General features: G+C 41.7%; 2 protein-coding genes across 2 annotated transcripts in view; one reads left to right on the top strand and one right to left on the bottom strand.

Annotated features, from left to right (window-relative positions):
- LOC306781991 (transmembrane protein 65-like) overlaps positions 1-373 on the top strand; it is a 29603-nt gene extending 29230 nt beyond the window's left edge. Inside the window, exon 8 of the mRNA XM_079275129.1 lies at positions 1-373. This exon is cut by the window's left edge and continues 1871 nt beyond it. The gene's annotated coding sequence lies outside the window, so the exon portion shown is untranslated.
- Positions 374-1790: 1417 nt separating this feature from the next.
- mboat1 (membrane bound O-acyltransferase domain containing 1) lies at positions 1791-13114 on the bottom strand. Its single transcript, XM_079276185.1, has 13 exons — positions 12938-13114; positions 12692-12837; positions 12360-12437; positions 10903-10998; positions 8711-8766; positions 8408-8462; positions 7103-7295; positions 6645-6837; positions 6449-6552; positions 6246-6310; positions 6000-6132; positions 5564-5715; positions 1791-4895 (listed from the first exon to the last, which is right to left on the bottom strand). The coding sequence occupies exons 1-13, from the start codon at positions 13031-13033 to the stop codon at positions 4718-4720; spliced, it is 1545 nt and encodes a 514-aa protein (XP_079132311.1). The 5' UTR covers positions 13034-13114; the 3' UTR covers positions 1791-4717.
- Positions 13115-13759: the final 645 nt, after the last annotated feature.

The raw sequence follows: 13759 nt of genomic DNA, 5'->3' as shown, positions 1-13759 counted from the left end.
TTGTTCGCACAGTAATAACAGCGGAGAAAAGAATTGAACATATTCATGTCGTTAGGATTTTTGATCTGATTGCTTGATTTCCACCTTGCATGCACTGCTAATAAAACAAACCCTATTGTACATGTTTACTGTGTAAGAATGATAACAAAACGTAGTATGTTCTAAAAGTGATGCATTGGATCCAAATCACGAGCGGTGATTCAAAAAAGAACAAGTAACTTGATTAACTTGCAAATTAAAAATGTATTGACTGATGTGCTCAACATATGTATTTTATGGCTCTCTAAACAGTTACAAAGCTATAGTGAAAACCAGGTTTGTTTTTGTGTATCCGTGCAGAGGAGTTTGGATCATTAAATTGCCTGTCTCTGTGCTTTAAGTCCGTCTTTTCAATTTCAGTCATGGTAAGAAAATATAATCTAAGTGTCAAAATTTGGGGGTGATTATCTTCACTTTGCACTGCATCACTGAACTTATTTGTGTTACTGGGAGGAAAACAAAAAAGATTTACAGTTTATGAAAACTCAGTCGATACATTATCTTGAACTGATTTCATTTAATTGTTTGAAAAAAAGGGGGGGATGTTCAATCACAGAAGACTGAAGAAGCACATTAAATGATTCTTCATGGGTTGCCTCTGTGGTGAAATACAGTAGCCAATGTCGTAGGTCTTGAGTTAAGCACCTTATTTATCCGCTGACATTTTTGTCCATTGTAAGCTGGCTGCCTATATCAATTTGATTGACACAAATGCAAGTGACACAATTTGAAGTTCTTTTGAAATCATGTCTGCTTTCCGTGTTTGCCTGGAGCTTTGGTTTCAGAAGATTTGGAAGCTTCACTAATTGGAGATTTGGCAAGCAGGAGTCATTAGCTGGAGGCAGTTCAGTCTACGTCATGGAGATGTTACTGCCCTACAGCTTATGCTCTAACATGCTGAAGTATTTGAATACAATATTGTTCATCTGACACAGTGTGTGACTGGTATACATGCTTGTATGATCAGTCGATCCACTTTGGTCCAGACTTAAATATCTCAATAACTATTTCATACTTTATCCATTTTACTTTTCTTCAGCCGGGATAGTCCCATTGAGAATTTGAATCTCTTTTACAAGGGGGTCCTGGCCAATTATAAGATAGATTGCCTTGCAATTCTGCACAGTCATTCATGGTCTCCAGAGGATGAAGCCCACAGACTATGGTGATCGCCACCTTTCCTGTGGTGTGAGCTGCATCTGTGGGCAAAATGACCTTTGCTGCATTGATATAGTAATGAACAGCTGCTGTTGCATCAACACCTCTCAAGCTTAAACGTTGCAGGAACTAAGAATAAAACAAATGTTTTCGATGAACACTCTGAAGATCTCAAGTGAAACACACTAACATTGCGGTGATTTAAGTACATTTGTTGTTGCTTGTCATCTTAGTCCCATTTCCTTCTTCACCCTGGTCATTAGCTGTCTGTGAGCTCAGTTTGGATCAACACACAGCATGCACACACACACCTGTGTCAGACGGGAACGGACAGGTGACACAAGGGACAGAGAGGCAGCCGCTTTAAGAGTGTTGAACAGCATGGGACAGCCGTCGCATAGAGAAGGTTTGATATGTGATATGATTTGAGGCTGTAGCTGAGAGGGAGAGTAGTTAGAAACAGACTCATTGGAGTTATTAAATAAAGGTTTTACTTGTCCCCAAAATTACACGTTTGTCTTCATAATGGATTTGACTTTCATTGTCATTATTGTATACCAACTTATTCAATTCAAACTGACAAGTAAACAATGTGTTTCATTGAAGCTTTATTTGTTACTCAAATTATTTTATACCACGCACTCTTTCCTCCATACAAATAATACTAAAATGGAGCAACACACACTCACAGTCGGTATATTTCATCATGAATACATCTGCAAAACAAACGTACAACAAATATCTCTATAATCAGTATTAAGTCATTGAAATAGCTGCTCATTTTGACAACACAGCCACACATATGTGCCACTCGTCGCTCATTTCCCTGCACTAAAAACATGACAAACATGCAAACTATACAGTGGAGTGAACATTTTAACAACAAAACAAACACGTAAAGGTTACAGCTAGTTGCATATTGGTTAAAAAAGGCTTTTATTTCACAAATAAACCATTGTATGTTATAGCAAAGCCATACTTTGGAAGAGTTTTTAGACCACTCAGCGCACACACCTGTTGAGGCGTTGAGGTGCAGTCAGCCTTTGACAGTGGCCGTCGTGGGGACAAACTTTATGACCGTCAGCATTTAGTTGCTGTTTTTCCAGATCTAAATGATTATAACTGGCTTCTTGTAAAGTACGGTCCCCATAGCAGTCATTACTGACACTTAATTAACTCCGAGAGGTACTAATGCGCAGTTAAACATTCAAATAATCAATATATATATATATATTGCCATCTTTACTACAAAATGACAAAGATATGAATGGTTTGATTGGAAAGAGATTTGTTCTAATTAGCCAGTTAACAATAGTTGAATTTGGAAGTTCTTGTTTCCTTTAACATCTTGAACAATCTGGTATTTATTTCATAATCATGTTAATTCAGTGCATGCGACCCCTCCCCTCATGTCAACACTTGTGTGTGAACTGGGTCCTTCTTGTCAGAGCAAAGCTAAGAATAGAAATCAGAGGGTTGAGTCAAGATGTAAATTGAGCCAAAACAGGCAAATCCAATCCATTTTTCCAGTGGTCGAAAGGTTAAGACTAAATTTCAAAGCCACTAATAAAGATTGTGTGTCCAACTTGATTCACTGTGCTGTTAACATGCTGTACTCAAAGAAATAAATAGCATTTTCTTTAGGCTAATCTTATAATGCAATGAAACGGACAGCCTGGCATTTCAAGGGAAATGTCATTTTTTTTGTCTTCCAAAATAATATTCTTGCATTGCACATTGTTAGCATCGTCAGCACAACTTATTATAACCAACCAATACATGTAGCTAAAAGCTGACATGCTAGCCTACAGCAGGTAGCAACATCAATAACAAGCCACTGTGACACTTTCCCAATGCTCCTAAATCTCTCATAACTTCTTGATAACGGAAAATAACAGAATTTAAAGTGAATGTACCTTCTTTTTTTTTACCATGCTGAGCTCATCTCTAATCATAAGCATCACCTTCATGACTCATCAACTGTGATTGTGCTAAAGTAAAAGCTAGTGAAGGGAAGAAATTGTGAATTGTGTTGAGAACTTGTAATATCAGTGGGGGAAGAAAAAAAGTGCGTTCAGAGTTTCATGAAGTTGCACTGGGAGATGCTGCAGCATGGCAGTCAGTCCACATTGGCTTACCTTCATTGCTTAATTCAGCAGAGTTCAGACAGAGCAAGCCACCAGCAGATGTCTCTGTTCAATCAACTTGCAGCTGCTGATAGGCTCTGGTAAATCTAGAGTCTTCAAACGTGGTCTTTCTCACAAAGAACCACAGAACGGAAACAGCACCGTGCTCCTACTGAGAAGAAACACATTTGATTTTTAAATTTCTATTTGTCGTCATATTTTCCATTCTTTGAGTGTGCAATTTTTGACTCCCCAAAAAAATGTGTTTCCTCTCAGTTTCACCACAGCTTTTTGTTCAGATACTCTACATCATGATACCAGGTAACCAGCGCCGTTCACATGGTAAAGTACGAACACATTAAAAACGATGTCACTGTGAAATTCCCTACTGCTTCAGCACAAAATAGCTCTCTGAGGGAAAGTGAGGACGCTCATTAAATCCGAGGCTTTTGCTTTCAACGGTTCAGCCTTTCCTTTTATATTAAAAATGGTATCCCTTAAAGCCCGGGATTATCCATAGAAACTCTAACGTGTTGACTTGTTCCACAGAATGGTCTGGTCTCCTCACCTGGAGGAGCTGACAGCCTGCCTTAAAACACTTCACGATTCCACTAACAGTGGGAGAAGCACCAACACAGTCCACAGCTTTTCATGACACGGTCCACACTCACACGGGGTCAGTGCCAGAGGTTAGTGGGCCGACACACAAAGTAACACACACACACACACACATACATACGAACCAGGGCTCTCTCTCCTCTTGGTATGCTCTTTTGTTGTGGCCACACAAGAGCAGCCTTTGTAGAGCGTGTCTAAGAGAGAGTATGAGCATATTTGTGTCCCAGTGTCTGTCTGTGTGTGTGTCCTGGTATTCGTGCCCTGTTTATGAGCTGCTCTCCCACTGTGCTGGCTTCGAGCCTACCAATCGGCAGCACGGCGCAGATAGAGGACGAGACACAGAGCGAGCCTCCTTTCTCTCTTCACACTGTCGCATTGTTGTTGGAGCAGGCGGGCTGGTGTTGCGATGGGCCTGGAGGGAGAGAAAGTGGACGAGTGGGGGCAGGTGGAGGCAGGTGGAGGCCGGCGTCCTGGCGGTGGTACCGCAGATGTTCCCTCAGATAATGTTTGTCTTGCCAGTTTGCATGCTGTGCTCATGTTTGTGCTTGTGTAGTCTGAGAATTAGAATCAGGTTCTGATCTTGTTAAACTTCACACGATGGCAGAAAAGCTCTCCCCATGTACGTCCAGTGCCATTATGTATCTGTACTGTCCCAAAAAATAAATAACGTGTTCCCGGTTTTAATTGGCTGAATGCCCTTCAGGGATATTCACTTGTCTTTGAGAGAACCCTCTCGACTGAGAGCCTGGTAAAAGAGCGTGAAGTGTGGATTTTACTCAATCTACTTTGTCATTGTTGTTGGAGTGAACAGGCTGGCACTGTGCTGAGCACGGAGGCGAGGAGGAGGAGGAGGAAAACGTTTTGGTGGTGGCAGAGGGTTCACTGGGTTTGTGTTTCCAATGCAGGGCGATCGCAGCCAGAATGCTGATGATGTGAACGTGGAAGTACATCGACCTAGAACAGAAAAAACGAGAATCAGTTTTGTCATTAATGTACTGTCAGGGGAAATGTTAATCAGTAGGAAATAGTGACATGACAAAATAAAGCAGGCTACAAAAAAGTCATGTTGGAAACTAAAATAAGAACTTCTTTTTTTTTTTTAACATAAAAAAACAAAGGAGTTCTGGCTTTTGGTGAGTTTTGATGGTAATTCTTCCCAATTTTCTGACTTTCAGATTTATCTATCAACAAAAAAATGTACTATTTTACAAAGAAATTATTTTAGTTGCAGCCCAAATGAACATACCCTTCCTCTTTAATCATTTAGACTTGAACTGTGTGTGGAAGAAATTGTAAGCATGACATTTTCGTAGTTTGGTGGATCCTTTGGTGGTGAAACTCGACAGACACATTTGTGGCAATACACCTGTACACTCACATGTTTAAAGCTGTTGGACAAGGACAGAATACAAGTAGTAAGACAAGTGGGTTCAGAGATTACCCAAACACAGGTGCACTGGTACTCATGTCATTTCTCATAACCACATCTCACTATTTCAATCTGCTCACCTGAAGGTGTGTTCAAACTTCACTAAAAAGTAGTGTAACCCACGCAGTTGTACAAATGCGAAAAGCATGAATCGGCCTTAAGAGGAGAAGTAGTATTAGAAAGTACAACATACCTGTAATAAACCAAAGCGGGCTCTACAGCAAGAAGAAGGAAAGGCATAACAGTGTAGCAGATGGCCAGCTGAGTGGCTGCCCAAGTGAAGATGTCGTAACTCAGCTTCAAGCCCCCGAAGCCCAGAAAGTAGTGGCGAACAGACTTCCGTACCTGGTGGAGAGAGACAGATGAACAGAGAGGGGCGTAGAGCTATTGTCACACCAGTGATAGGATCGGTGTATTTAAGCTATGCAGTTAATGTAAGTCAACTAACCCAATTAAGTTACATGACAAGAATGTATTACTACCCAGAGCTTCACGAGCTTCTCTCTTACGTATTGCTCCACCGTCTTAGGACGTCGCAATATCCGATTGAACGGTCAGCCGAAACATTTTCTTTGAGTTGTACACACTGCAGTGCTCATTTGAATTCCCAGCGGAGGTGGAGTACTCACAGCTCGTGCTGCCATAGTGATGGGGATGGCGGTGATGAAGGTGAAATAGTACCCCGGATAAACACCGTGCCACATGGCAGACAGGATAAAGGTCAACGCCAACCTGTGCTGAGGGGCTCGGTCATAACACACCCTAAGGAGATGAGCGGAATCAAACAAATCCAGAAGAGTTCGTGAAATGGAAAGCTGGGTAAATGTTTTCTGACTGCATGCGTGAGTGTTGAAGTTGACATTTGCAGCACTTACGTTTTCAGCCAAATTCCTGTTTGAATATTCCAGTTGTCTATGAATGTCTTGAAGCTGGTCGCGGTCTGAAAAAGATCAATAAATAACAACAACCTCTTAATTTGTAAGTCTATGCCGACTTTGACCAACATGTACGTGCATGGAACTTCACACAGTCGAGAGTTGTTCTGTGTTTTAAAAAAACGATGAAACATTGAGGATACCTCAATCCCTAAGATGTTGAGGTTGCAGGTGAGGTCCCAAGATGGCTTTCCATTTTTATCCAACCCTGAGAAACCATAACCTGCAGCGTTGTTGACTGCATCAGCTGACAACACAGAAGAAATGAAATCACATGACTTCCATGGCATTAACGATGTAGTTCATGTGCTCATCATAAAACACACACACACTGCTCACCTAGTGTCCAGGCGAAGTAGAATTTGGGCCTTACTGCTTGTATAGAGAAGAAGGCGTAGGCGAGCCTTGTGAGGAAGGGGGATTGGCTGACAAAATGGGGGTCCACGTTGTACGTTATCGGCAAAGACCGAGTCACAGTGAAGAAGAACAGCAAACATCCGCTGCACACCAGCAATTTTCGACAGACAGCGTTCTGCCGAGAAAATAGAGAACTGCTGAGCAGCGATGGAAACAGATTACGAATGGACGGGATGACCACTGATTAATTAAGTCACACCAACATCAGAAACAATGAGACAGACGCCCGATGCGACTGGAAAACTCTCAGTGAATACAGGAATGAGAGTAGGAGAAGACTGCGATCGAGATGAGACAGATTTTACTGCAGTCCCAGGTTATGCTGTGTCGTTGAGTAAAATCATAAGAGGAAGCAACCAGCTACGTATTCATGACTTTACCAGAGGTGATGGGTCCGGTGTCTTATCATAGCCGTTCTGACCATTACACGTCCCAAAGTGCTGCCTCAGCCTCTTGCCGATGTGTCGGCCCTCTATGAAGTCGATGTATTCTTTGTAGTTACTGCATGGTCCCACGAAGACACTCAGGAAGTTCAGATTGTAACTCAGGTACTCGATGAGAGAAGGCCTCACACTGCAGAAAGAAGAGCAGGGGGAATAATAGGAAACAAAACAGAGAACCCCTTTATTTTCAGTATGACGGAACAATGATCACTTCCTGTGAAATGCATCCACGTTGGGTGGAGACATGAGAACAGCATGCCATTTATTTGAAGCTCTGTAAACCTGAATTGTTCGTTGGTCGGTGAAATGTAACATAAAAGTAAGCAATGACAAAAAGTGACTTTTTAAAACACAATCCAAATGTTACTGATCCGTTTGTGATATGGTTCCTTTAGTTCACAGATTACAGCAGTTCCGCAGCATTTTAAGGGGCTAGGGTTGAGTACCAATGACTGAAGGACCAGGAAATCATAAATAAGCCTCATTGTTGCCTGAATGAAACGTGTTGACCTCCTGAGCTATTGTCTACATCACTGGTAATGCATGCATCTAACTTTGTATCTAATGATAACAGCACAAGCAGAATTGAAAAGTAAAATCAGAATCAATAAATGTGATGTCTAAACCTACAGGGAGCACAGTGAAGTAAGCAAACACGAGACAACAACTGAATGTAGAGCTGCATAGTTATCCCAGAAGAGCAACACTATGTTTTATAAAATACATTTTAAAATTGTGTTTCATTTTTTTTTACAGATTCCTTCTAAGAGGCCATGCGTAGTACACTGATGACTGTGGTTTTAATCGATTCACATGCATAACATTTTCACATGTTTCATGCAAAACGATGCCTCTTTTCTAAGTTCCCAGCATGCTTTTTACGTGAACAAGCTCTTCACCATGATTGCATCTCCTTGTCATTGTCCTTCGTGGCTAAAGGAAAAGAAACAGTTATTTATTCTTTAAATACGGTGTAAATCCAGACACAACCTATTGTGCATACATACTTTAACAGGGACATCAACCCAACATTGTAAACTATGCGCACCTCAAAGGTCAGATGTAAAAGAAAATCAGCAAAATTCAGTTGGGGGAAAAAAGAAGATTCGCATTATTCACAGGAAACAGCGCTCCGAGTTGAGTCCAAAAAAGTCTATCCCCTGATGTTTCACACTGCAACATAGAATTACCACTGTATAAAACAGATTAAAGACGTGAGTAATTAGCACAGTGAAAACTTACTTAACAGCCAGAGGCTTCTGCTCAGAGGTCAGTTGTTCGGATTTCTTACACATACCTGAAAAACAACGAACGATGTCATCAACAACCTGTCTGGAAACGTTCGTTTTGCCACTTTTGTTTTTACCAAATAATAAAATGAATGATGGATGAATTCCATTTAGCTGCTTCAGTTTCAGGGTCCTGTTACTGTTGTGCATGCAGGTTCACTGTCACACTGTCATCATGGTTCACATTGCAAGTGAATAGAAGTGTTATTGTTGATGCAACACCTGTGCTTGTCCTACATCTCCTCCTCTGCCTTACCGTCATGCAGCTGGAAAGCCAGTGTGGTTATCTTCTGGGTTACTATCATCAGAGGCCTGTGCAGAAAGAGAATGAATGGTAAATATATCCACTAAAGGATAGAGCCAACCTGTTTTAAAACGCTTTAAAAGTCAGAAGCAGCATGTTTGGTCATTTTTTTTAAATGACTGACTTGAAACAAAGCAAATGCCTTCCGAGCGTCTGGCTGAGGCCACAGAATGTATTCGGGTTCGTGAATCGCTGCATTGTTTCCACCAGTGTCAAGTCAGGTCACGTACCAATTCACTCAAATCTCTCAACTTTCACAAGCCAGTAGGCCGACAGCCTGACAGCCATGGTGTCAAGTTCACAGTGATCCAAAGATCTGACGTTGCTTACACAACTAAAATAATGCTGGAAAGAAGATTTCATTAATCTGTAGGTTTTTACACATATGTGCAATGCGATAAACATTCAATAATCAGGAATAATTTGCTTGCACTTTTAAGATTGATTCTTCGGACACTCTCAAGGACTCAAGGACGAATAAGATGTGAACAATAACTCGTGGTCGGGCTACGTTTCCTTTACGTCGCTGAAGTTTTGGTTTCAGGAAGTTAGCCACTTCGGGATACCAAATAGTGCTGGAAGCGATGCGACGGTGGAGGGCATTACGGTTAGTTCCACACTACTCCTGGTTTCATTCACAGATAGAGACCTCTCTGTCCCAAGAATGTGAGTGTGTGTGCGCAAAGGCACACATAAACTACCTCTCTCTCTCACACACACACACACACACACTGGTTGCTGTGTGTAAGTCGGCTGCATTGTGTGGACAGCATGTAAAACCGAGGCAGAGAGGGACCGAGCGGCTGGCAGTGCCAGCTAGTTGGCTGCAGAGAAACATTTTCAGGGTGCCAGCCAGTATGTGCAGCTCTCCACCACTGCAGCCAACTCTGTTTTTCCACATAGACTCTAAAGTTGGTAACATGCAGAAGATTTTTCCTGTTCAATTTCAGTTCTGCTGCCTTGTACAAATTCAGAAAGAAACAGCTTATGGAAATACTCGAAGGCAAATGGGAGAATAGCAACCAGACCTTAGAGACACTGGCATCTTCCAACAGAGGAAGCAGCACAAACACATCATATAATGAAGACAACAGTGGAAAACAGCAAGTTCAATAAATGATGTTGTGCTAACAAATACAGTGAACCCACTGAGTCACAGAACATTTTGAAGTATTAGCTTTGGCACTGGATTATCACACCCAGTCCTGTGTAAGTAGCTACACATATGGACACCATCTGTGATTCACAACCATTCATCTGTCCAATATGAAAGCTTAAAGAAGCTGGAGCTCTTATTCAACATATGAACCCAACCAAGGCTGACTCACAGGCCTGGCTGATCATTGCCAGAGTCAGGCAGAGTTCAAGTGAGGCTGCCGGCAAATTCATCCACACCAGAACCGGGCAGAAAAGTTGCTGAATACAGGAGCCAGCAAATTCAACCGCACACATACAACTATATTACTTCATCTGAACTGTTTCAGTCAAAGGAAAGGGGCCATCTCAGTATCAGTATCAGGACAAAACACATGTATTTGCAGCTCAATGTTGAATTCAATTATTTGTCTGTTTTTTTGTGAAACCTAGGGAGGCCTCTTCATCAAAGCAAGCACATGCCATCATTGTGCAATGGTTGCAGTTAATACACGTGGGCAGAGTTTCAATTTCAAAGGTCATTTTGATGACGCAATCTTTCATTTCTGAAATAATGAGGAATGACAGAGGAGTCCCCGCCCATCTTGTGTCACAGGAAACCTCCTCTCCTGCTCTGCTAAGTTCTCCTTTTAGCACTTCTTTATGATTGTTATAGAGTCCAAATGTAATGTTGAAATGAAAAGAAACCCTTCACATGACGAGAAACACACTAAAGAGTTACCTGCCCACCGCTTTAGAAGCAGCCTTGTTTCTAAAACAACAAAGTCACAGTTGCCAGGAGGCACCTTAACTCCACCTGGCCCAACAATGTCAACTGTGACCGGTCCACACTGCTGCTTTTTAATCAGTGGCGTTTCATTTACACAAGGCTGTGGCACTGGCGAATGCCCCAAGCAGCTACAGCACCGTTCGGAAAACGTTAACTGATAACAGCAGAACTGAAGTGAAGAAAAGAGGCGGGACAACCGAGGGATTAGGTTTTTCCTCACCCAGAGAAGTCCGTGGACAGAACTCCATAGTTGTAGATGAAGGCTCTGCTCACTTGGCACGCTGTCAAGTAGCCCATAGCCGTCACCATGGAATACCTGTGTGTGGAGGAATGAGCAAAACGAAATCAGACAGTTGGGACGTTCTGGGGACATATGCAACACGTGTAAATATTACAAAGCAGGGCTGCCACCTCTTGGTCAACAATCAGTTCATGTGTTGGTTGATCAAGACTTTTCTTTTACTGCTCAGCTATTAGAAGAGATTACGCAATCTGTCGCACATTGGCAGGATTTTGCCAAATACACCCAACTTTCTTTTCATCTAGTTTACAAATCGTTATGCTGATGAAACATTGAGAGTAATTGAAGGGATAGCAATGTTTTCTCTGCATACTCGGATAGAGACAACCATGTGTGGTTGAATTCAGTGAGCTTGGCTTGACTCAACTCATGGATGTTAACTGTATGATTACAGCTTTTCTTCAAAAGTAAGATGACAGGAATTCAATATGTATCGCCAAGTTGTTACTTGTTATTCATTTTCCTTCAATATTTCTTCATCAGAACATTATTTTACTGATCATTTGCTGTGGCTGCAAATCTTGTTAGAAATGGGTCAGAGTGAATCAATTATTTGTTAAAAGTGAAATTGGTGACTTTAAAAAACATTTTTTATATATCACATCTGTATCTGTACTGGTAAATGTTTAACACCAGGACAACACACGCACAACCGAACATCAATAAACATATACGTACACTCACAGAGCTACACAAATGTAATATAAACATGGCTGCAAAGAGAGAAATATGCATTTAAATACACACACACACACACAGTCCGGATGTCTCCAAACAGACTTGTCCAACTGGCATGTCTGGGTGCCTTTCATCTGACGTGTTGTACATTCGTTTCTCTCGACAACAGTGTTTTTATTCAGGTCACATTGTATCAAGAAGATAATAGGGCGGGATGCAATGCCGTGTTGGAATGTGTGGGAGGGAGTAAACTACAGAAGTAAATGTAATGTCAAAAACAATGTCACTACAACATATCAACTAGCACAGTAACCATAGACAAAGCAATCTGCCTACTCCACCAAACACTCCTATGCCGTACATAGTCTCCAGGCTGATCTTGTCTGACAAGTTTTCCTTGAAGACAACAGCAGGTAAATGCAATGGTATCTTAGAAATGAGGTGTAGCCGTTCTGTCATCCGCCTGTCAGCACGAGGACAGTTGGAGGAAGAACATTTCCTTACCAGATTCATGTTTGTCCATAAACCAACTGGCAACCTAACGGTTTGACTTTATTCCACCTATTTGATATGTTTACGTGTCACAAATTCCACCACATTTCATGATGCATTTTATAATCCAACATTTTGTCATGACTTAACTTTATGCAGGATTTTTGTGTGGATTTCCCTTATAAAGTATAAAAACCAACACTAACCTGTGTACATTGTTGATGTCAGCTTTGATGATGATCAAGTAGCTTGCAAGCACCACTGTCAGGATGTGTGCTGAGTACCTGCAGACAAGGACAAACACTATCTGAAAAATGTGCATCATTGCTATTATTTGAATAATACAGCTGTGGTTTTCGAGATACGTTTGCCCTGAAACCTCTTACTCATGATCAAACACAAACATTTCTAACATATTGATAATCAAGGCGTGTTACTGACTCAGTGAAGACAAAATGACAACGTGCAGCATTGTATGAGAGAAATTGAATGAAGTGCTGTGTGAGCTGATCTCTGACAGTACAGTACAGTACAGTACCATCCAAAGCAGAAGATGAGAAAGACGATGCCAAGGAGAGCAGCCACAGCGTGCCGGACCAGGGGATTGGCATGGCTAGGACTGAGGTAGAGACGGAACCAGAAGGCAGCAGCCAGGGCAAACAGCTGGCATGCCAAGAAATTCACCTGTGTGGGAGAGATGGATATGAGGAGTGTTTACACATGCGAAACAAATATTCAACACAATATCTGCTTCTTATCACCTGACAATGGACAGTACTCCTACCTGATCAAGAGGAAAGCCCAAGTATTCACTGACAGGCAGCAGCCACTTGGATCCAGTGGTTTTAACGTCAAACGCAGTTTCCTCCCGTTCGCCCATCCTACGTAGTTTCCTCTCCCGCGACGAGTGTTGACTTTTTTCCTTGTTTTATTGTTAAACTGACTACTTACTTATTTCTGTGACAGCGATACATTGTTTGCCCGAAATACTCGCGACAGCTCCAGGCAGTATACGGAATGACAGAACAGGCATGGCGCTCCCGGCTCGCTCTCCCACTCTGCGCTCCTCAGACTCATGACCAGTCAAGTCAGGCAACGACAGAAAGAAAACACATTGCATTTCCGGTTACTGCTTTCAAAATAAAGGACGAAGGCGCTAAATTAGGTCTTATAGTATTGTACTAACAAGGTAGCCAGTTATGGTGTTGTGTACAGTATGTAAGGAGAAACCTGTTTTGCGGACTTTGTTTTTGCCCACAATATACTCCTTCCACTCCTTCCACCTTCCACCGTGTTTTAGTTTGGCCTGCAATCATTCTCACACAAATTTAGATTTTGGGTACATATACCTCGCTTTCAAAAGTGACGGTGTATCTTGTGCTTGTATGTGAAAAACAAATAAACTGCATTTTGAGTCAAGATAATTGTTAAGGAGAAACTTGCGAGAGTATAGAACGTTTAACTGGGACAGATACAAAAAAACAACAACATAAGAAAGCCATTTCATGTTACTTCCGGTGTTATTTGGGCTGTCTTTCAAACTTTGCGGAAAATCCGATGACAAAGTGGGACCACTGGCTTTCACCCCGGTCCTGATGAGTTTGTT

The sequence above is a fragment of the Melanostigma gelatinosum genome (assembly GCF_949748355.1).
Source record: "Melanostigma gelatinosum genome assembly, chromosome: 9".
Taxonomy (NCBI): domain Eukaryota; kingdom Metazoa; phylum Chordata; class Actinopteri; order Perciformes; family Zoarcidae; genus Melanostigma; species Melanostigma gelatinosum.
Note: the sequence above shows the minus strand (reverse complement) of the source record. Positions and strands in the feature narration are given on the sequence as shown.